The sequence below is a fragment of the Rhinichthys klamathensis genome, unplaced genomic scaffold (genome assembly GCF_029890125.1).
Source record: "Rhinichthys klamathensis goyatoka isolate OS25496 unplaced genomic scaffold, OSU_Roscu_1.1 h1tg000687l_1, whole genome shotgun sequence".
NCBI classification, from domain to species: Eukaryota; Metazoa; Chordata; class Actinopteri; order Cypriniformes; family Leuciscidae; genus Rhinichthys; species Rhinichthys klamathensis.
The window spans coordinates 904,888-927,034 of NW_026607115.1; the positions used below are offsets into that span (position 1 = coordinate 904,888).

The window sequence follows — 22,147 nt, forward strand, 5'->3', positions numbered from 1 at the left end:
GTAAACAGGATGCTCTGGGATGTCCTGCCAGATGCATGAGACATCATGACACAGTCTGAGAATTCAAGGAGCGGTTTGTGCCATTCATAGACACGCTGGCAAATAAACTGTCAGGGCAGGGTCATTGGTTACGCTATCCACACAAAAACAAACTCATATAGTCTGACTCTGATATGCACCAGCGTTTTATTTTCGTTGCGTTTTCCTGGAAAGAAACCTCTTCTTGTAAGAGATGCTGTTGGAGGTCATGCCCATAACGACTAGTTCATGTATTAGTCCATTAGAAAACAATGTATTTTATTGGTCTTTTTAATTTTAATTTTTAATTTTGGTCTTTTAATGTTTTACCTGAAGAAATCCCCCTTATTGTACTTCCTTTAGGTGAAATCGGACTTAGGTTCATTTGTTCTTCCTGACAGTAAATCTTTAAATCAGAACTAAACAAATCCCAAAATTAAAAGTCGACGAGGAACCTATTTGTAGTTACCGTTGTTTATAATTAACTTCAATTTTACTTCCTCATCTTACCTAAGCTGTTTGAGAATTCTAAAAAAGAAGAAAACAAAACTCATAACAGTAAGTTAACAAAAAATTAATCTTTACATTTTAATGTAGTAATTTTAATGTAGAACCCATTGGTTCTTTGAAATCTACTTGCCATTATTTAGTAACAAGGAAGTCATTTCTCAGCTCATCAGGAAGACAATTCATGCATTCTTTCCCTTGTGTGGTGTGACAGCATTATTCTACAATCAAATTCATTTCATTTTTCATTTATGTAACTTTGCTTTGTTCTGCTTCAGTGTTGAGTAATCACATCATGTTTCTAAGGAAGGAAATAAAAAAGAAAGAAAGGTAGAAATCCCAAGGTGCTACAATAAACTATACCTGCTTTATGTGTCTAATGAAGCAAACCTGATCAAATATTCACTGCATTTACTTCAGTCATCACTGCCAAAATTAATCCATACTAAGAGCACAGACAGACTCTCATGATGCTCAGAACCATATATTTAAAATAAAAACAAACTGCAGATGATGACTGTTTTTATATGTGTATCTACACTGTAAAAAATGATTACTGTGATTATTTATCACAACTTAAAATTCAACATTAGAATAAGAAATACTGTGTTGTTTCAACCAACACAAAAGTATGTTTTTGTGCTTGACTTCAAATATTAAGTGCAGTTAACTTCAGTTTAGTTTAATTAAATTGGATATTTCAGTTATCTCAACAAATTTTAAGTTGTTATAACTAATTGCAAACAACATTTTTTCATTACGTTCATCAGAATAAAGGAATAACATATATTCTCTAACATTATTAGCCCTCAATGGCAATACTTCAAAGGTTATATGCAGAGGTTTTGACCAGTAAGTGACTTCTGTAAACGTTTATACTCTCAGGGAGTGTTCTCAAGGTCTCAAGTTATTAATTTTAATATGCCAAAGCATGAATAAGCAACAACCTCACTTCCCACCTGAGGAGACTCTAATACGGATAAAGAGGTTTGAACAATGAATGGACAGATTTTGAAGTGAAAAGATACAATTAGTGGGTTTATTATTCAATAACACCATGAATTGGAGGTTCCACTTCATTCGATAGTCCACTTTAGACAGTCTACTAACTACAAGTAATTTTGCAACTACATGCCAACTAACTCACATTAGAGTATTAGTAGACTGTAGTTATGGTTAGGTGTTACGGTTCGGGTTAGTAGAATAAGTTGACTTGTAGTTGTCAAGTTACTTATGTTGGGGGAGCATCAAAATAAAGTGGATGGCATGTAGTTGCAAAGAGACTTTTAGTTAGAATGTCTAAAGTGGACTATCGAAATGAAGTGTTACCGAATTAGATGCAATTTCAGACATCTACACTATTCATTAAAACCTATCGGCTAACTAGAGTGAAATCATAAAATTTGAATTCATAGGCTTGCTATAATGACCAATCTTCAAACAAAATATGAGCAATTAAATATGTAAATATTCATATGTCTGTACTGTATATAAGTCATAGAATAAATGTACTTATAAGGTGTGCGAGAATGGAAGTGATGAGTAAACAAAATGGATGAAGTTCGCTACTTCTGTCTTATGTGCTTCTTACTAACTCCGGACAATTACACATTTACCTTTCAGATGAATCTCTTTTACTGGTACAGTACATGCTTGGTCTGTCATCAGTTATTCAATTATTAAACCAAACTGTCAAAAAAACTTTGGTCACACTTTATATTAGGTGGACTACTATATACTAACATTAAATACAAAACTGTTACTGTGTAACTACATGTTATTCTGGAAAGTTCCCACATTTATTGCTAATGAGTTTGAGGTTGGGTTTAGGAGTCAGCCCACATTTGTGACCTAAATGTTAAACAGATTAGCCTACATGACTACTAAGATCTGTCCAAATCATTGCCAAATTACTCAACATTTTACTATGCATTCTGTGGCTGCTATTGACTCATTGCCTTCAGTGCTTTACCCTAATGCTGTATTTACAACAAGTTTTCAGAAGAATCCCACCTTATGCCCGCACTGCTCAAACACAGCCTAATACATTTACATATAGTATATACATCAACTTGTCCTCATTGGTCTTTTACTGTTCTCTGCATTATTGTGAACATTTTTATTCAGTTAGTACTATGCGGTAAGATTAATTTTCAAAAATATTTTATACAATATATTGCAGAAATAAAACATCACATTGACAAATGAATAAAATATACAATTTTACATTTTGATATTTAATAAAAAATAATAAATAAGTAGAAAATGGTTTAGAATTAATAGTAAGATAATGAGAACCTCACAATACATTTATGTTATCTACTTACAATATTGAGGCCTATTACTATCTATTTTATTAATTCATATAATTACCATAATTCTAAATATAATCCTAATGTAATGTCATTGCCCCATTTGTCCGAATCATCTGATGTCATCACACTAAAAGGTTGTTCTGTACAATTCAAAATGGACACATTCAACAAATTCAGTGTTTGGCAATATCTATAGAGAATCGTCCTCCTCCTCCTCCTGATGGTCCTGTTGACTGAGGTCCAGAGAGCTTTGTGAGTCGGCAGGGGTCACATGACCAAACCCAGAGTCTGTTTTAGTCTCTGACAAGTCTGTCTGAGAGACTGAGGGATCTCTGTGGACGTCTGGGATATCCGTCTCGAAAGCTGCATTCAGTTCACCATGCACATGCTTCTTCTGAATCCCCTCAAAGATCTGAAGAACCTTCAGAAAATCACAAAACACAGATTTTCTGTTAACTCCACACAGCTGCATAAGTCTGTGAATAGTAGGACATCCATGCTGGAATGAATACTAGTTACCTTAGATTTAGGAATAAGACCGACGCGGAAAAATCCAATCTGGCCACTCTCGATTTTGGTGCAGTCTACCACTGTGGAGGCGATATTCTCTGGTGACGGTCCATCACACAGCACCCCATCTACCTGCAGGATTTGGGCCAATGACATTTTAGTCTCCCGATGGGTATATCTATGAATCTTCAAAAAAAAAGAAGAAGAAGAAAACCACCTCTGTACCTTGTCACCAAGTTTTGCATAAACTTGGTTATGATGTGTAGTATCTGCCTCACCAGTAGGATTAGCAGATGTGACCGCAATGGGACCCACCTAGTCAAACAGGAATGCATGGTTTATACTATGATAAAGTACAACATTTCCATGAGAGAACAATTACAACACATACCGCATTTATGAGGTGTGTAGCGACAGCGCAGTCTGGGTTTCTAATGGCTATGCTCTGTGGTGTTCCAATATATTTTGATGATTCGCCCAATCCAAAGAACTCCATCCATGGAGCTAAGATTAAATAGTGAAGTTTGGGTTTAATGTTACATAATTTGGTACACATGTCAGGTCCATTGCTAATATCACATCACCCACCTCTAGCTATAACCAGGCTAATGGAAGATGGCCAAGCAGCTTCCATAAAGTCCCAGAGAACAGGGCTGATCTGTTGTTTGACTGGCTCCAGCTGCTTTATGGATGAAATCCATAAGGACATGGGACGTTCTTTGGCCTGTTTCTTTACACTATAGAGGGGTGATTACATGGTTAGAGACACTAATGGAGGAATAGAAACCAAAAGTGGTTATTCTTACATTTAGGCTTACCTATATGCCTTTTCAACAGCCTGCGGGCGATTGCAAGCTGCCACAAGTACATAGACCGTGTCTGTGGGCATTCCACATATGCCCCCGTTCTTCATGATCTCTGTCATAATAGAAAGGAAAGTCTATACAAACTCATGTAAATGCAAACAGATTTGCCAATAGACCTTAGTCAGGGTAGTGCCATATTTAATTTTTGACAGGAATGAAAACTAGGCTGTGAGGGATAGAAGTAGAGGGTGTTCAATGGAGTGTAATGTTGCCAACTTGCCAAACAACATACTGATTGTTAAGCTGATGAAACATCTTTCCCAAAGACTTTCTAAAAACAAAAACTCCATAAAACAGTTTTGAAAATGAAATGTGATCAATATATTTATAGTAACATGATGCGAAGACCAAGTATGGTAACCCATACTCATTATTTGTCCTCTGCATTTAGCCCATCCAAGTCAGTGCACACACATTAGGAGCAGTGAGTAGTGAATATACGTGTAGCAAACCGTGGACACACACACCCAGAGTAGTGGGTGCCCGGGGAGCAATTGGGGGTTTGGTGCCTTACTCAAGGGCACCTCAGTCATTTCCTGCCGGTATTGAAAATCGAACCCACAACCTTCGGGTTACCAGTCTGACTCTATAACCATTAGGCCACGACTGCTTGGTTAGAGGGCATGCCATTGTAAAGAGTCTATCCCTCACAGCTTCATTTTCAATTGTGTACAATATGGCATGTTCCCTGACTAAGGCTATACATAGAAATGTTCTCACTTTTTCGATAGTGGCTCACCTGCAATCTGCTGAACAGATGTGGACCTCCTGGCTGTAAGATGAGGGCAACTGTCTTTGCCTCCTCCAAAGCCACTCAACTTGATGAAAGGATCACCGAATGGCAGTTGTGGACTTTTAAAGGTGGAGTTGAAAATGCTGGCCAGGAAAATGTAGAAGCTGACCAGCCCAACAATGATGGTCACACCGATATCGTAGCCGTAGGGCAGTACGCCTACTGCATCCAGTAAGAAGCTAATGAGGATGAGTTGGAAGGTGAAGGTATAGACGAACCAAGCCTTGTTGAGAAACAGAGCCCCAGCAGTCACTAATACATTGAAGATCATGAAACTGATGATTCCCACAGCTAAGTGTAGGCCACGCACATCTCCATAGAGGCCGCCGAAGCGTGTCAGTCCCCACACGGTCCACATGATGCCGTAAAGAATGAAAGTCGTACTCTCTAGAGTCTTTCCCCGAGCAAAGGCAACAAAACCACATAGTAGGTGTAGCACACCACCTGAAACCACTGCCCAAGGTAGGATGAGAATGGCCAAGGGGTTTCCACTTGAAAGTGAGGCTGTAATTGAAAAGGCAGCCAGGACACTGCAACCATGGCCCAACACCTCAGCGTCTGCATACTTAGAGTAGCCCAGATAGGGAGCATGTAGATCTTTGTCATGGGTTTGTAAAACAAATGTATTACTGCGGCTCAACAGGTTCTTAAGGAACCCGGCACCTATGGGTATCTTGTTTAAGGAAACCATGTTATAAAGGGTTATAAAGAGCACAAAAGCAGACGTAACAAAGATGGCAGCCTGTACACCTTGTGTTCCTCTCTGAAAGAAGCTCTGGGGTTCGGCAGCAATTGCTAAACAGTATGCCACAAACAACAGTTGGTAGATAGTGTTCACAAATCCTCCCTGCAAGCTAAACAAAGCCAGGATGAAAAACAACACAGAGAATACAGCTGGAAAAGGCACTGGGGAATAGGGCACATGGTTTGTTAAGTGCACAACTAGTGCAGTGTACCCTTCAGTGAAGCGTAGAATCGATGTGAAGCCATAGAAAGTGGCCGCCAGGGTGTCCATAGATCTATAGCTCTTAACACACACACCCAGCTGAAAGACACCAGCGGTCCACAGCCATGGCACATGGCCAGAGAAAAGCTTAGGCACAACACCAAGCAGAGGACAAGCTAGCACGCTGGCTGACAGCAGGTTCATGATTATACCAACGGTCACGACATCATTAGCTTCTTTATTCTGTAATGGTTTCAAGCTCTCTTTCTTAAATGTTCCGGGTAGCTGAATCTTTCTTAGTGTAATGTAAGCCAACAAACGGCCACTGCCAAAGTAAGCTCCCACTAAACAGACCATGAGGTAGCAGACAGCGGTGGCTGTCTGTCCGAAAGCCAAATCTGCCAAACCAGCAATCTGGTGGGCACATGCTAAACCTATGGTCAGGGCAATGAATGAGAGGACAACCTCATGACATATGACAGCCACAATGCAAATAACAAGCAGTGCCAGAGCGAAAGCTGCAAGACCTGGCACCATAGCATCTCTCAGCTCATTTCTGCCATTTATTATCTTTTCACCTGAAAGTATGTGCACTAAACCTGAACCACACCATAGGGCGGACACTGTCAAGCACAAACTACCAAAAAGTGCATTGTGGGACTGGTTGCGCCGTACACCTATATAAAAGGACAGTGAGATGGAGAATGATAGAGAGAGAGAGAGAGAGAGAGAGAGAGAGAGAGAGAGAGAGAGAGAGAGAGAGAGAGAGAGAGAGAGAGAGAGAGAGAGAGAGAGAGAGAGAGAGATTTACATGGGCTGATGAGAAAAATTGGATTTGCACAAAATGTATATACTCAATAAAATGTAAGTCTTTTTTTAAGATTTATGAATTTCAGTTGTATATTAAAATTCCATCAAATTGAATGGAATGCTCCTTACTTATCAACAACTTTAAAATTAGTAAAAAAAAAATAGAGCTCAATAAAACATCTTGTATAAATTTTAATGGAACAAAACCTACAATTTTAGGTTGAATAGTTGATTTACTATTTTACATTACTGACACTTAAAAAATCTATACATATTAATAAGAATGATATCAAAAGTAATTTATACATATTACACAGATGTGTGTGTGTGTGTGTGGGTGGGGGGGGGGGGGGGGGGGGGGGGGGGATCTTACCCCTCTTTTTATATTTTATATTTTGTGCTATTACAACTAAATTAGCGAATGTAATTTCCTATAATAACACATTGGCTGATGCATCATCATCCTGCACATTTTAAACATCTAAATATGTTACAAACAATAAATATGTTGTTTATGTTTAAGTAAAAAAAGGTATGAAGTGCATTACAAATGTCTCCATTTGACAAAATAAACTAAAATAAACTAACTTGTGATTAACTTGTAGCTTGTAAGTAATTAGTAAAAAAAAAAAAAATGTCAATGTGATTTACATTTCTGTGAAGATATATTACCTGAATAAGCCAGCAGAGCCGCAATAATGAGGAGCAGAACTCCCAAAGCTGTGTCTGTGATCAGAGGTCTGTCTGGAGAGCTTGCGTAGTTGTTCACCAGAAGCAACAAAGAACCTATTAATAAGACACTATTATTATTGGCATCACTATCATTTCAAGTCTAAAAAAAAGACCGTCAAGTTTCCATCAACGTGTAGTTAACTTATTGCACAGTAGGCTACACACATTAGCTTTGACCTCTACTTTTTTTTAAAACATAATAAATAGCCTACAAATTACAAGGATATTATATATTGCTTATCATAAAACATTACAAAGATTAAAAATTTAATTACATCGCAAATAAAATGTTTAATTCCAAAACACATTTCTTTAATATCACTTTTGTTTGATTAATAAAACAAAACATTTTTCGAGATTAAAAACAGCGATAATCATTTAAATGCCTAGCTAATAAATAATTTGTAAGATCTAAAAGCTCACAAAACGTTTTTCTATTTTCTGCACATACCTCCAGATACTCCCAGAACTCCGATGGACAAGTGCAAAGATTCAGACTCCGCCATCCTTCTTCACAGCTCACACACACACACACACACGCTCTCACACGCACTGAGCTTTATATACACACTCGTGACGACGTACACGATGATGTCAGAAAAGCACTTTCAAAAGATTTATTTCCTTCTTCCCTGGAGTTTCCTCAACACGGATGGTAATACAATCCGTCGAATACAAAACAAAAGTATGTCGTTTCAATTGTTTAACTTTTATTTAAGCCATTGCTGCTTTAAAAAAGGCCCAGCCTACTAATTAGAAACTTATAGCTTATTACTTTTTCGTTTAATACACTTGAATGTACGTTTTTTTTTTTTTTTTTTTATGTGGATGTAGATAGAAAATATGCATTTATTTTAAAGAAAAATAGCACAAACACACTTTTCAAAATTATTTTACAGACGTGTTAGATTTCAAATTAACCATTAATTTCAAATTAATAGAATATAACGCTAATAATGGAGATAAGCATTACGAAACGGTAATGGAACATGTTTACATAATTAATGTGAAAAGCCTACTACTGTGGTTACTCTGCTATAACACTTGTGTGAATCTGAGGAGATCTGACTTCATACATCCAGGGAAAATGTCTGTGACAACAATCATTTCTAGTCAAAAAAATTAACACTGTAGCGTTTATATATATATATATATATATATATATATATATATATATATATATATATATATACATATATGTGTATTAGTAATGTTTTATATCCTTATACAGGTCTCCAAATCACATCCTGTCAATTACATGAAACTTTCGTTTTTGTTGCAGTGCAGTTAATATGGCACCAATGTACAAACAGGTGAGCTCAGACAATGTACAAACAGGTGAGCTCAGACAGAAAGGTAGGCATGACTAAGCACTGTCTGCGTGGGCAAATAGACAATAGCTTTCTTTTTCCTTCCAGGAAGCTCTGACAGTGTGTGACCGTTTAACACGCCTCCGTGGGAGGGACCGTATAACCTTCAGTAATATAAGCAGTCAGCCCGTCTGTTCGTCTGTGAGTTCAGCGAAACATTCAGAAAGGCAACACCCTTCACTGAAAAGACAACTCCTTTAACAAGGTAGGTTAAAGCATTGGATTTACTGTAACAACTGCAATTCTGGATTTACTTAAACCTTTAAGTTTCACTCTGAAACATCATTATTTCCATATCAATTTTCTGATATTTTTTAAGGTTGTTGTTTAATGGTAGCCTACTATTCATATTATTCTCACTATTACTCTTTACTGTAACCAACATTTTGTATACAGAATGTGTATAATAAAACCAACAATAAATAGTTTTCAGCACTTGTTTACTTTAACTCCTTGGAAACTGAAGTGTGTTACCTTGGCAAAACTCTCTAGGGGTGTTGGTAGCCATTTAAATAATTAATTCTGCAAGTGTGTGTGTAACTGGCATTTGTTGTGTACTTCTGATTTCTTTTCTTACTGTCATGAACCTTCGCATTGTGTTCAAATGAATACTTATGGTAAAAGAGCAGCATTAAACGTTGATTTCCTTGTTTGTGTTTAGTGTAACAGGCAAGATGGCAAAGCGTGTGGCGGTGATTTTGTCAGGATGTGGTGTGTATGATGGCACAGAGGTTCATGAGGCGTCTGCTGTAATGGTACACCTCAGTCGAGCAGGTGCCAAGGTAATCACACACACACACACACACACACACACACACAATCTTCACAACTTTCCTTTAATTAAATCTGGAAATGAGCAGAAACCCATGATACATTTGAAGTGAAGAAAAGTTCTAGCATGAAAATAAAACGTGTCATTTGCGTCTCAGTTGGACTTGGCTTTAATGCAGCTCACTTTGTGGTGTAGGTTCAGATGTTTGCCCCTGATATTGAGATGATGCATGTGGTGAATCACTGTGAAGGACAGCCTGGGACAGACACGAGGAACGTGCTTCAGGAGAGTGCCCGCATCGCCCGGGGGGACATCACTGACCTGGCCAAGCTCGAGGTCAGCGCCTTTGAGGCTCTCGTCATCCCAGGTAATCGAAACATCTGTGACATCATACTACAGCACAAATTCATATACTATACATACAACTATACTGTATACAATAGGGGCTTTCGCACCGGAGGAACCTTTTCATAGTTCCTAGAACTATTGGCGGAAGTATGCGGAGTTTGGCGCGTTCCCACCACAGGAACTAGGAACGATTTTAGTTCTAGGAACTCCTTTTGAAGGAACTAATTTATCTCCTACTTCAGAGTCGGTCTAAACCAAGGGGGTAATCCACCAGCCGGAAACTGAAGTCTCCCCGGGGGCCGCCATTGGCTAACAAGCCTTCACCTGCTGTTAGCATTCCATTGACTCCCATTCATTTTGGCGTCACTTTGACAGCAAATAACTTTACATCTGAGGTGTTTAAAGACTCCATTTGTCCATTGTTTATTTCTAAAGAAACACGAATATGTATAAAAGGCTCCATTACTTTGTATCTTACGTTATGGCCCCGTAGAAGCCGTTTTTGTAAAAATAGGCTAACGATTGCGTCATAACACGCCACTCTCTGTCGCACAGTAGAGAAATTACCGTATAGACAGGAGGAGAAGCTCGCGCGTAATCGGGAGGATGTGGAGGCATAAAGTCAAGGGAGAAGCCCATAGAGAGTTGTAAAGTTGCTCCTGCTGCTCATGGACAGCTAATACTCACGATCTCCGGGTCTGCAAGATTCGGAAGGGAATGATTCAGATTTCTCTTGGCACCGCTACTAGAAGACGTGCAACTGTGAGACAGGTTGCTCACGTCACATCTTCTGCTCAGCAACACTGGACATCAACCACACGGCATACGCTAATACCTTTTCATATACGGTCTACTTTCTATGTATAACAGTTCTGTCCAATAACGGATTAGACAGGACTGTTAAACAGATCGTAAACTAGTCAACTATGTCTGGCGTTCTCAGCGCCGTCAAAATAAAAGTCACAACAAGCGCGGCTTACGCCACTTCAGAGTTCCTACTGGCGGTGCCAATGCAACCAGGAAAACGTTCCTGAGGGAACCATTAGTTCTCGGAGAACACCCTGGTGGCTAGCTCCTAGCACTATCCGGTGCGAAAGCCCTTAAAGTGATACCACCCTGGCTAAGCAACTTCACAACAAACAAGCACAAATTGTTATTTTAAAAGCAGGCCAAAGTTCCTAACGAAAGCCAAACCTCCAAATGAAATCATGGACTGCATTTTTAAATTTTGTTTCCTAAGGTGCACTTAAAATGTTAGTAGATTTATTTATTTATTTGGTAACAATAAATAAAGAGATGTTACCGATTGTCTTTTTTACTCTGAACATGTTTTTCACTTTAAAATAATGGTCCAGATCACTAGTAGTTCCTGCAGAGTGACTAGGTAGTAAAAAAGATCTGATCACATCTCAGACACACGTTAATGTTCTGATTGGTAATTAATTGTTCTTTAATTTGTCATAGATAGTTATTAATGAAGCTAATCTCATCCAGTAATTATTGATTATTAACGAAACTATCCCAGACCTAAATGTGATATTACTTAGTGATTAGTTAAGCTTTTTTTTTCTATATTAGTTAATAGTAGTAGCTGAAGTGTTAATGTAGAACTATTCATTTGTCCTGCATTAATTCCTGCATAGTTACCTATTAATGATGGACCATTACTCTAAAATGTTACCGTTGATCATTTAGAAATAAAATGACATTTTCTACCCTGATTTTAGCCCTCTGATTCAAAGGCTCTGTTTAAATGTGTCTCAAGACTTCAATATAAACGCCCACTACTACTAACAAGAACAGTGTGAAGTTGACCGTTTATCTCGATTTGAACAACATGAACGTCTGGACGTACACCCAAAGCGCTTTACAATCATATCAGGGGATCTCTCCTCAACCACCACCAGTGTGAGCATCCACTTGGATGATGCGACGGCAGCCACAGTACGGCACCAGTGCGCTCACCACACACCCGCTATAGGTGGAGAACAGAGAGAGTGATAGTGCCAATTCAGTGGATGGGGATTATTAGGATTATTATTATTATTCGTTTTTTATTAACTTGTTTCAATAAAAGCTGACAGTATAACTTACATTGACCTCCTATATTTCAATGATCAAGGACAATTTGATTTCTCAATTCATGGTGAATGAACTCTTAATGTGCCATGCAGGTGGTTTTGGAGTGGCTAAAAACCTGAGCAACTGGGCCACCAAAGGCAAGGACTACTCAATCACTCCTGAGATTGAGAGGGTCATTAAAGCTTTCCATCAGGCGAAGAAACCCATGGGCATGTGCTGCATCTCCCCTGTGCTGGCAGCCAAAGCTATCCCAGGATGTGAGATCACCGTCGGACACGACTGCGAGTGTGAGAAGTGAGTTTGGGCAATATTTTCTAGCAGGGTTTATATAATAGAGATGATGGTTTAAAGGTGCAGTGTGTAAATTTGACATCTAGTGGTGAGGTTGCGAATTGCAACCAACAGAAGTTACTGTGGCCGACAGGAAGTGATGTCGTCGTCTGAGACAGCAGAGAGTAGCCAGTTAAGCAATGAGGTTTCTTTACAAAGATAAATTAATAAATTAGGTTTACTTAATTATTCAGTAAAACGATATGTTATTGCGAATATAATTGTTACTTCTTTATCATTGTGTCAGTGTTTTATTCACTGACTTTAGCTAGCCTCTTTCCATGAAGAACAACATAGTGATGAAACGCGCTCTGTAGTAGTTTGTCCGTTTAGGGCCACTGTAGAAACATGGCAGCGCAAAATGGCTATATCAATGTAAGAGGACCCGTGGTGTATGCAGATAGAAATGGCTCATTCTAAGGTAATAAAAACATAACGGTTCATTATGTAAGGTCTTTATCCACCACTGAAAACATAGTTATGCATATGATATTGCATTTCTGTAAACAGATCCTCCTAAATATTACACAATGCACCTTTAAGCAGCAGAGTTCTTAAAAGTGGGCTCTGGTGGTATAACTGGTTGATATTGTCTTTCTTGCTACCGCAGGTGGCCGTACGCTCAGGTGGCCAAAACCATGGCAGAACTGGGAAGCAAACACTTGAATAAAAATGTTGGTGAGGTGCATGTGGATTCCAAGAACAAACTGGTGACTACGAGTGCGTTCATGTGCAACGCTCCCATCCATGAGATCTTTGATGGTCTGGGTGTGATGATTAAAGAAGTTCTCAAACTAGCCTAACTTTTAACAGAAGTCTATTTATTTATAAGCAAATACATCACAAAACCGGTAACCAGTTCATTTTTTTTTTTTGTATAGAAAAGGAGTAACAGAACAAACCATCTGTCAATGTTTGTGTTGTTGGGGTAATCTATTATCAATAAAACTGAACTGAATTTAAACATGTCCTTGCTCGTATTGATTCAGTCTTTCATGAATATGTAATATATTGTACCAATGATAAAACTGTGGAAGATGTTATGTTTTGTGAAGGAGGGCCACTGGTATGAAGCCTTTGAGCTGTGTTTATGATCACAACAATATAGTGGTTTTCAACTTGCATAACAGTGCATTCACAACACATACGGCTCGTAAAAGTAGCCACGAACATCTGATTCGAGCATCAGACTTTCAAAATCCTCTTCTTCCATATCATATTGAGTAGCTACATTTCACCATTGTCGTAACTTTACATCTGGCTCCACAGCGCCTGTTAGCTTAGCTTCCAAACAAGATGGAGGATATTGCTTTTAGTTAAAAAAAAATTGAAGTCCCACCCACTGATCTGTAATTAGCGTGAGTGGGTCCCACACCCTGGGAAAATAAGGAACGAGTGTTTGTAGTCTCAACCATAGACATAATAGAGAGTAGCCGGCCTATTGACCGCTACTGCCTACTGGCGTTGAGCAAATCCATCAGCCGGAAACTGAAGCTTCCCTTGAGGGCCGCCATTGTAGCAGACCATCACCTGCTGTTAGCATTCCATTGACTCCCATTCATTTTGGCGTCACTTCTACAGCGAATAACTTTACATCTGAGGCGTTTAAAGACTCCATTTGTCCATTATTTTATTTCTAAAGAAACACAACAATGTATAAAAGGCTCCATTACTTTGTATCTTACGTTATGGCCCCGTAGAAGCCGTTTTTGTAAAAATAGGCTAACGATTGCGTCATAACCACGCAACTTTCTGTCGCACAGTAGAGAAATTACCGTATAGACAGGAGGAGAAGCTCACAGGCAATCGGGGGGACGTGGAGGCATAAAGTCAAGGGAGAAGCCCATAGAGAGTCATAAAGTTGCTCCTGCTGCTCATGGACAGCTAATACTCACGATCTCCGGGTCTGCAAGATTCGGAAGGGAATGATTCAGATTCCTCTTGGCACCGCTACTAGAAGACGTTCAACTGTCAGTCAGGTTGCTCACGTCACATCTCCGTCGTCAAGCTCAGTTTGAGCCGGCGCAGTACGCTCAGCCATCAGGAAGCGAGTGCTGCTAATTGGCTTCACTTTTCTCCGTTGAAATCTATGGGATCGCTGTGTCCATTTCTTTTACTGTCTATGGCGCGGACGAGCCGTGGGGCCGCCATCTTAGACCGGTCACCCGCTCTGCTCAGTGTAATCTGTTTGGCAGGTGCAATGAGCTTTCAGCGCATTTAATTAATTATATCTCACTGAATACCGAACTGATTTTCACGCTGGTTTTTTTGCTGCAATGGTCATACATGTAGCTATGATACGAGACACATGGTACAAATACACAAAATACAACCAATAGTACGGTAATGTTAAATCTTACTTGTGAAAAGTAATCCCCCGAGCCCTATTTGCGATGGTCCGCAGATTTGAGCACGAATATGCTGCACAGTGCTCTGGCATCTTAAATTGAATTGCACGCCGATCGGAGATAACAGTCTTTAATATAATAATCCAAAAACAGGAATACAAGCATCCAGTGGTGCTTTTAAAGATCTCATTACAGTACAGAATCATTGTCAGGTTTTTTATATGTACACTTTACTCTTTTATTTAGACCAAGGCCTATATTAGATAGAGTAATTTCCAGTGTTGCTAGTTGTGACAGCAAGTCTCATACTCATATCTTATCTTATACATTTCCTCATGTTAAAAAAGTGATGATGAATTCTTATCACAGATGACGATTAATGTACTTTATTATATATATATTTTTTTAAAGTATATTTAGATCACTGTGGGATATGATCCAATACACTAGTAAACTAGTCAACACTTTGCCACTTTCTCTCTTCTCATTGCCATAATCCATCTCTCTCTACTTTTCCCCTTTGGACAGTTGTAGATGTGATGTGATGTGATGTGATGATGGATTTTTCGACCTAAAGGGAACACTGAAATTAAATTGGCTCTGCTTTTCCGTTTACCTCTATAAGCCAGAGGTGCTGCTTACCCTGCTATCATTTTCTTCCATGGCCAAACCCTGAAATGTGAAAAGGATCCATTCTTTAAATCCTCATATACTGACATGAAAAACATAAAAAAGGGAAAATAAGTGAATATGTTTTAAATTTGATCGGCCTGAGAGTTAATCAGATTCTAAACTGTGCCAAACTAATGCCCGGTACACATACACATGATTTTGGGCTGTCTCAGACGAAAGATGACCAATCATGGTGATTTCTGTGTTCGGCTCCTAAACGGTGGTCCTACATCGTACAGTGAGAGAGGTTTAAAGACGGCCGTTATCACGGTCGTGTGACCAAAGATAGCCTGCGATAATTATTTGACAGTGTCTTAAATTTAGCATGATCGTCTCACAGTGTGTGTTTGCTGCTATGACCTATGTCTGCTGACTAGTCAATAAAAATGCAACATGAAATGGCGTATTGATCAACACGACATGGCGCTAAAACTTACTTTCCTCAAGCTTCATTTGCAAAATTGTCATGCCAATCTGGCCTCTTTTCCCTATTCATGACCGCATCCATATTCTCCTCTTTCCTCCTCTTTTTTCAGTGCACATAAAAACTACAATTGCTGAAGTGTGATTGATCTTGCTCTTTTTGTTTACCACTAGTGCATGCTATCCAGCTAGCAAAAAGTCGTCTATTAGACGTTGAATAGACGTAAATCTTCAACGTCTAATTACGGTCCACTGAAGGTTGAAAATGAAAATTGAAAAGACGTCAAATCTGTCCAACTTTTCAACGTTGAAAACAGGTTGATCTTCAACGTCTAATTACGGTCCATTGAAGGTTGAAAATGAAGAATTGAAAAGACGTCAAATTTGTCCGACTTTTCAACGTTGAAAACAGGTTGATCTTCAACGTTTACTCCATTGACAATTCTCAAGTCCAACAATATGCCAATTACATTTTAGATTAACATATGAATGAAACAAAGCTTTAAAGAGTTAGCTTAGAATAGCTTTATTAAAACAACACATTTTAAAATAGTGCAAACCAGTAACCAACACAGATTTCACATTCCAAAAGCACATTCAAAGAGTCAACACAAAACAACTTAAAAAATGTACACTACAAATGTTCACACTTTGCGACCTCCACCTCCAGCTCTCCCGGGGGCATGTTTAAGTGTCTCAGCCATTCTGGCGGTTGGCTTGATGGGATGAATAATACAGATTCGCACGCTTCCTCTGCTGTATGTCCTCATCTTCCTCTTCTTCCGGTTTTATGGCGGTTGGCAACTAACTTAAATGGTGCATTACCGCCACCAGCTGGGGTGTGGTAATTCTTCCAAGTATGAATCCTCATTGCACCTCAAACGCAGTTTCTATATATATATATATATATATTTTTTATTTTTATTATTACGGAATATGTAAAAGTCTTTAAATTTATTTGAGATAATAATAAACATGGTTTGGTAGTTTGTTTTCTCCGTTGTTTTAACATGTAGCCTATAACAATTATCCTGTCTTGATTATCAGTTGAACATCTTAGATGATCAGTTGAAAACACGTAGTCAAACAGTCCAGCCGAAACTACTTAGTTGAAATCACGTCGTAAACCAGTCCAAGGTGGACCGACTTATTTTCAACCATATTTCAACGTTGAAAGACGGTAATTGTTTACTGGGATGATGATTTATTCTCCTATACTAACTTAGGACTGTTGAAATCTCAGTCTGTAGCTGGAATAAGGAACTAGGTAAGAGACCCACAATCTATAGGACATTAGAATTGTTTGAAATGTACCTTGAAAGTTTTCATTTTTTTAATAAGTAATGATTGACTTTTTTTGTGCTTATCACAGTGATAATGACTAAATAAATAAATAGTAGGTAACTAAACACGTGATGCAACCATTGTGACCGTCAGAGAGGAACAGCATTCAAAAACGCACGGGTGGAATGACATCTTGAAAAAGACGCAAACGCACCCGTGTTGCTCTTTCAGGAAATAGGACCCATCACCAGTGCCGGAGCACACAGGGGAATGACCGTAGCAACACTGAACAGTGAACTGAAACAGTGAAGCACTCACCTTTCCGCCCTCTAACTAGCCGTCAACAAACACAAACATTTAGAAATTTGTTGCTGTTAAAACAGCAGTTGAAAGCTCGCGATCACCGCTGCACTTGCGCTGTAAGATGTTGATGTTGCTCACCCGTGTTGCTCTTTCAGGAAATAGGACCCATCACCAGTGCCGGAGCACACAGGGGAATGGCCGTGGCAACACTGAACATTGAACTGCAACTGTGAAGCAGACCATATAATAGGGGAGACCGGGGACGGAAGTAACACCTTTTGTTTGAGCATCAGTAAAGTGGTTGTTTGTGCTTTATCTCTTAAACTTTGAAACACGACTTGGACAAAAACTCACTTATACTCAAATATTTTTAATTTAATGTCAAACACAAAGAGTTCCATTGTTGCAATCTACCCGACTACTGTTGTTGTAACACTAGCTGGGGATAGATGTAACAATGAGAGCTAATTTACTGAAAAAAGATCCACGCAATCTAATTTATACAATAACTTTATTGTAAAACAAAGAATAATCAATTTTGAGTAAAGTGAATTTAAAGTGAAAACCTGGCTACTTTAGGTTATGTAAGTCAAATAATTGTATCTATAGCTACATTTCTATTATTGCTAGGCAAATTTTTTTTATCTTGATACATTTATTTTACTTTCCTGAAAATCAGGTTATAAAATCTACATTGTTGGCCAGACACATGCCATCTTCTGATGGAAAGGTGATGGGAGTGTATGATATTGATAACATCACCACAGCTAAAATATTGTATATATAGTATATACTCTATACTGCTTTCAGTTTTCTTAGTCGGACGTACCGTACTGATTGGGATCCCAATTAAAACGCCACCTAGTGCTGCCACCTTCCAGTGCCTAACGGAAGCCTCCTGAACCCCCCGGCCGCGATGGGACAGGCCGTAGGCCAGGGAAGTCCAATGCTGTTCCACATGACCCACTCAGACCGACTTGGATAACACTGGGAAAGCGTGCCCTTTCGGTGGAAAAGCAGAAGCTGTGGAAGCAGGAGGTATCATGTGGAGGTTACACATATGGACTGGGTGTTTCCGGGCAGTACAACATATGGTATGTCACTGAGGAGGCTCCGGCCTATAGCAGGGGGGAGACAACACCGGTCAGAGACAGCAGAGGGAGCTCTGCCAAGGGAAGACACGAGCTCGCCGCAGGGAGCCGTACAGTGGAAGAATACATATATGGGATCACCGTAGGGATCACAACATATGGGACCCAGCCTAGCACAGGTTCCACCAATGGATACGAGTGTTAGGCCTGGCATGGAGGAACTCAACAGGGTTCGGCTAATGAGCTCTACTGGAGCAAGAATGGCACACAAATCCAATCCATAGGAGGGGAATGGCGCAGCAAGCTGACACTTCGTGCGGGGCTTACGGTGTTGACTGGCTTCTGTGCGAAGAGAGCACACGCGAAGCTCGACACGTAGGCTATAGAATCTGGCGAACATATTTGGTGTCACCCAGCCCGCAGCTCTACAAATATCTGTCAGCGAGGCACCCTGTGCCAGCGCCCAGGAAGAATCTACACTCCGAGGGGAGTGGGCACGCAACCCGAGGGGGCATGGTGCGTCTTAGGATTGATACGCCAAGACGATGGCATCCACTATCCAGTGGGCCAACCTCTGCTTGGAGACAGCCTTTCCCTTCTGCTGGCCTCCGTAACAGACGAAGAGCTGGTCTGAGGTCCTGAGGGTTTGCATTCTGTCCACGTACAGGCGCAGAGTGCGGAAGGGACAGAGAAAAGCCAGGGCTGGGTCTGTCTCCTCCGGGGGCAGCGCTTGCAGGTTCACCACCTGGTCCCAAAAGGGAGTGGTAGGAACCTTTGGCACATATCCAGAACGCAAAGCACAGGAATGGCCTGTGTCGCAGGAGGATGGAGACTTGAAAGTACGCATCCTTCAGGTCGATTGCTGCATACCAATCTCGGGGACGGATGCATTCGAAAATGCGTTTCTGCATTAGCATCTTGAATGGAAGCTTGTGAAGGGCTCGATTAAAGACTCGCAGGTCCAAGATTGTCCGTAACCCACCGCCTTTCTTGGGTACAATGAAGTACGGGCTGTAGAAGCCGGTCTTCATATCGGCTGGAGGGGACGGCTCTATCACATCCTTCGCCAGTAGGACAGCGATCTCTGCACGCATGACCGGGGCAAATTCGCTCAACACCGAAGTGTAACGAACACCGCTGAACTTGGGCGGACGCCGGCCAAACTGAATCGTATAGTCGAGTCTGATGGTGCGGAGGAGCCAGACCGACCGTGCAAGCCGCAACCTTCGTGCCCCGCAGGGCGAGGTCGGTTGTGGTGCGGAGCTCACCCATGAGCTCACGGTCTGGACTACCCTCGTGCATGTTCATGAGTGCTTTGGCCTGGTGGACCTGCAGCAACGCCATGGCATGCAGGGAGGAAGCGGCTTGCCCACAGGCTTTGTAAGCCTTGCCTGTGAGAACGGACGAGATCTTAAAGGCCCGAGAGGGGAGACAAGGATCACCCTTCCAAGAGGTAGTGGTTGGCGGACACAGTTGCATCGCGACAGACCACTCCACTGGAGGGATAGCCTGGTAACCCTTCGCCGTTCCTCCGTCAAGGGTAGTGAGGGGGCAGGAGGTACTAAGGCGGTTTCTGGCTGAGCAAGGTGCCGTCCATGACCTAGTATCCTTATGATGCACCTTGGGAAAGAAAGGCACTGGGGCGGCGCGCTGAGGACCAGCACGGCCCGCCCCGAGAAACCAATCATCCAACCCAGACGGTTCGGGACACGGTGGAGGGTTCCACGCAAGCCCAACCGTCTCTGCGGCCCATTTCAGCATGGCTGTCGTTACTGGATCCGGCTCAGGCAATGCTTCTCGCCCAGAAGGAGGTAGTGCAGCCGAGTCGTCATCTCTAGTGTCCAGCTCCCCTTCCTATGCAGCGATCGACATCCTGGAAACGGCTGGTCGGTCCACTACAGAAGGACCAGCACGTTCCACAGGGAGCTCCACCAGCTGCGGTGCGACAGAGGAGTGAGGGGCTCACGGGGACTGGTTATTGGGTGGGGAAGCTCTCACTCTGATCCTCAGATCACCCATCCCACACGGCGCAGTAGCTCTTCTGGGTGGGCATGAAGGGGCGCTAGAGCGGGGCATGGGAATGGGGACTCCACCTTCACGGATGAAAGCGAGTCTCGATCTCAACACCGAGATAGTCATGTTACCGCAATGAGAACATGAACTATCTACAAAAGCTGCTTCAGCGTGCTGTAAGCCCAAACATGTGATGTATCTATTGTGACCATCAGCTGGGGACAGGGAACGACCGCATCCAGAAACGCACGAGTGGAATGGCATCTTGAAAAAGACGCAGACACACCAGTGTTGCTGTTTCAGGAAATAGCACTCTCACCAGTGCCGGAGTACACAGGGGAATGACCGCGGCAACACTGACAATAGATGGTGCAGCCTGTACCAGTGAAGCACTCACCTTCTTCGCCCACTAACCAACCGTCAGATCAAACAAACACAAAGAATGCTGTTAAAACAGCAGTTGAGAGCTCAGAAGGCTTGCGATAACCGCTGCACTCTTGCTGTAGACATACCAGCATCGGGAGAGACTTCCAGAAGAAGCATCGACACACTCACTCGTTGAAAACACTCCAACACTCTTCAGAGACATCGACATCCGATCGGCTCCAAAGCGAAAGACAAGTGGTGCGTGCATCTGCTTCCGTATTTATACCCGCGCTGCGGGGCGGAGCGCGAGATGCCAATGTGCATTGGCTCGTTTTTTCAATAATCGAAGATGACAGGCTCCCTAAGCGTGATCCCAATCAGTATGGTACGTCCGACTACATCGAACGTGACCGAACTGAAAGGGAACAAAGAAACTGCTGCTGGTTTGCAACGTTTTTTGCCAATGCAAAATCACAATTCCCAACATGACATCATGACTTTGCGTAAACATACACGCCACTTTCAATTCAAGTGGCGTGTTATCTATACGCATTTTGAGATATCCGCGTGTATGTCCACGCCGAAATCTTTTGCGTGTATGTGTACGCCATTAAATGTCCGAGTGATTCCGCGTGTATGTGTACGCCGTTAAATGTCCGAGTGATTCCGCGTGTATGTGTACGCCGTTAAATGTCCGAGCGAAACGAAGCAAAATCTATATCTACATCTGTGGAGCGATATTTCTTTTCCTAGGATGGTAGGAGAAAACTCATAAATGGTATTAACCCCAGTGACGGGTAGGTTTAGGGACGGGGTTGGGGTAGGTCATATATTTATATATACATAATACAGTAATATAACGTTAAGTCAAAGGCGTTGATAAACACGCTGAAAAGCGATTATGCGTGTTGATAGCACGCCAAAAATGGAAATACGAATTGGCGTGTCATACATACGCCATTTCATGAGATCAGTCTGCAATTCCATATGTATAAAGTATGTATAAAGCCTCTCAGAGTAAAAATGTTGTCTTAAGTGTGTCAAAATTCTAAGAATGACGTAATTTTACTCTTATTCTTAGATTTAAGAATATGTGTGATTCATAAAGGTTCCTAAGTGTTAAGACTAGGTCTCAGCTCCTAAATTATTTAAGAGTGCTGGAGAGGTATCCTAACCTAGGAGTAACAAGATGGCAGCAGAGAGGAGGAGACCACTCTTTCCATCAAAAATATAATGTATTGGAGTTAA

General features: G+C 41.1%; 2 protein-coding genes across 2 annotated transcripts; one reads left to right on the plus strand and one right to left on the minus strand.

Annotated features, from left to right (window-relative positions):
* Positions 1 to 2,824: 2,824 nt before the first annotated feature.
* On the minus strand, positions 2,825 to 8,036 carry si:ch211-153b23.4 (uncharacterized protein LOC335392 homolog). The gene is made up of 9 exons (XM_056241978.1): positions 7,949 to 8,036; positions 7,438 to 7,551; positions 4,956 to 6,632; positions 4,169 to 4,268; positions 3,939 to 4,087; positions 3,742 to 3,854; positions 3,576 to 3,665; positions 3,360 to 3,482; positions 2,825 to 3,261 (listed from the first exon to the last, which is right to left on the minus strand). Exons 1-9 carry the CDS (start codon positions 8,001 to 8,003, stop codon positions 3,031 to 3,033), a joined length of 2,652 nt encoding a protein of 883 aa, XP_056097953.1. The 5' UTR covers positions 8,004 to 8,036; the 3' UTR covers positions 2,825 to 3,030.
* A 916-nt stretch (positions 8,037 to 8,952) lies between these two features.
* On the plus strand, positions 8,953 to 13,214 carry si:ch211-153b23.5 (uncharacterized protein LOC321177 homolog). The gene is made up of 5 exons (XM_056241988.1): positions 8,953 to 9,076; positions 9,537 to 9,649; positions 9,835 to 10,006; positions 12,162 to 12,363; positions 13,010 to 13,214. Exons 2-5 carry the CDS (start codon positions 9,542 to 9,544, stop codon positions 13,200 to 13,202), a joined length of 675 nt encoding a protein of 224 aa, XP_056097963.1. The 5' UTR covers positions 8,953 to 9,076; positions 9,537 to 9,541; the 3' UTR covers positions 13,203 to 13,214.
* Positions 13,215 to 22,147: the final 8,933 nt, after the last annotated feature.

Excerpts from the sequence above, each read along its gene's own strand:
- si:ch211-153b23.5 (XM_056241988.1), top strand. The coding sequence starts at position 9,542 with ATGGCAAAGCGTGTGGCGGTGATTTTGTCAGGATGTGGTGTGTATGAT. Across the intron at positions 9,650-9,834 it reads TCAGTCGAGCAGGTGCCAAG|GTTCAGATGTTTGCCCCTGA; the intron begins GTAATCACACAC and ends TTTGTGGTGTAG. Across the intron at positions 12,364-13,009 it reads CACGACTGCGAGTGTGAGAA|GTGGCCGTACGCTCAGGTGG; the intron begins GTGAGTTTGGGC and ends TTGCTACCGCAG.
- si:ch211-153b23.4 (XM_056241978.1), bottom strand. The coding sequence starts at position 8,003 with ATGGCGGAGTCTGAATCTTTGCACTTGTCCATCGGAGTTCTGGGAGTA. Across the intron at positions 4,269-4,955 it reads ATCTGTTCAGCAGATTGCAG|AGATCATGAAGAACGGGGGC; the intron begins GTGAGCCACTAT and ends CTATTATGACAG. Across the intron at positions 4,088-4,168 it reads GCTGTTGAAAAGGCATATAG|TGTAAAGAAACAGGCCAAAG; the intron begins GTAAGCCTAAAT and ends ACCCCTCTATAG.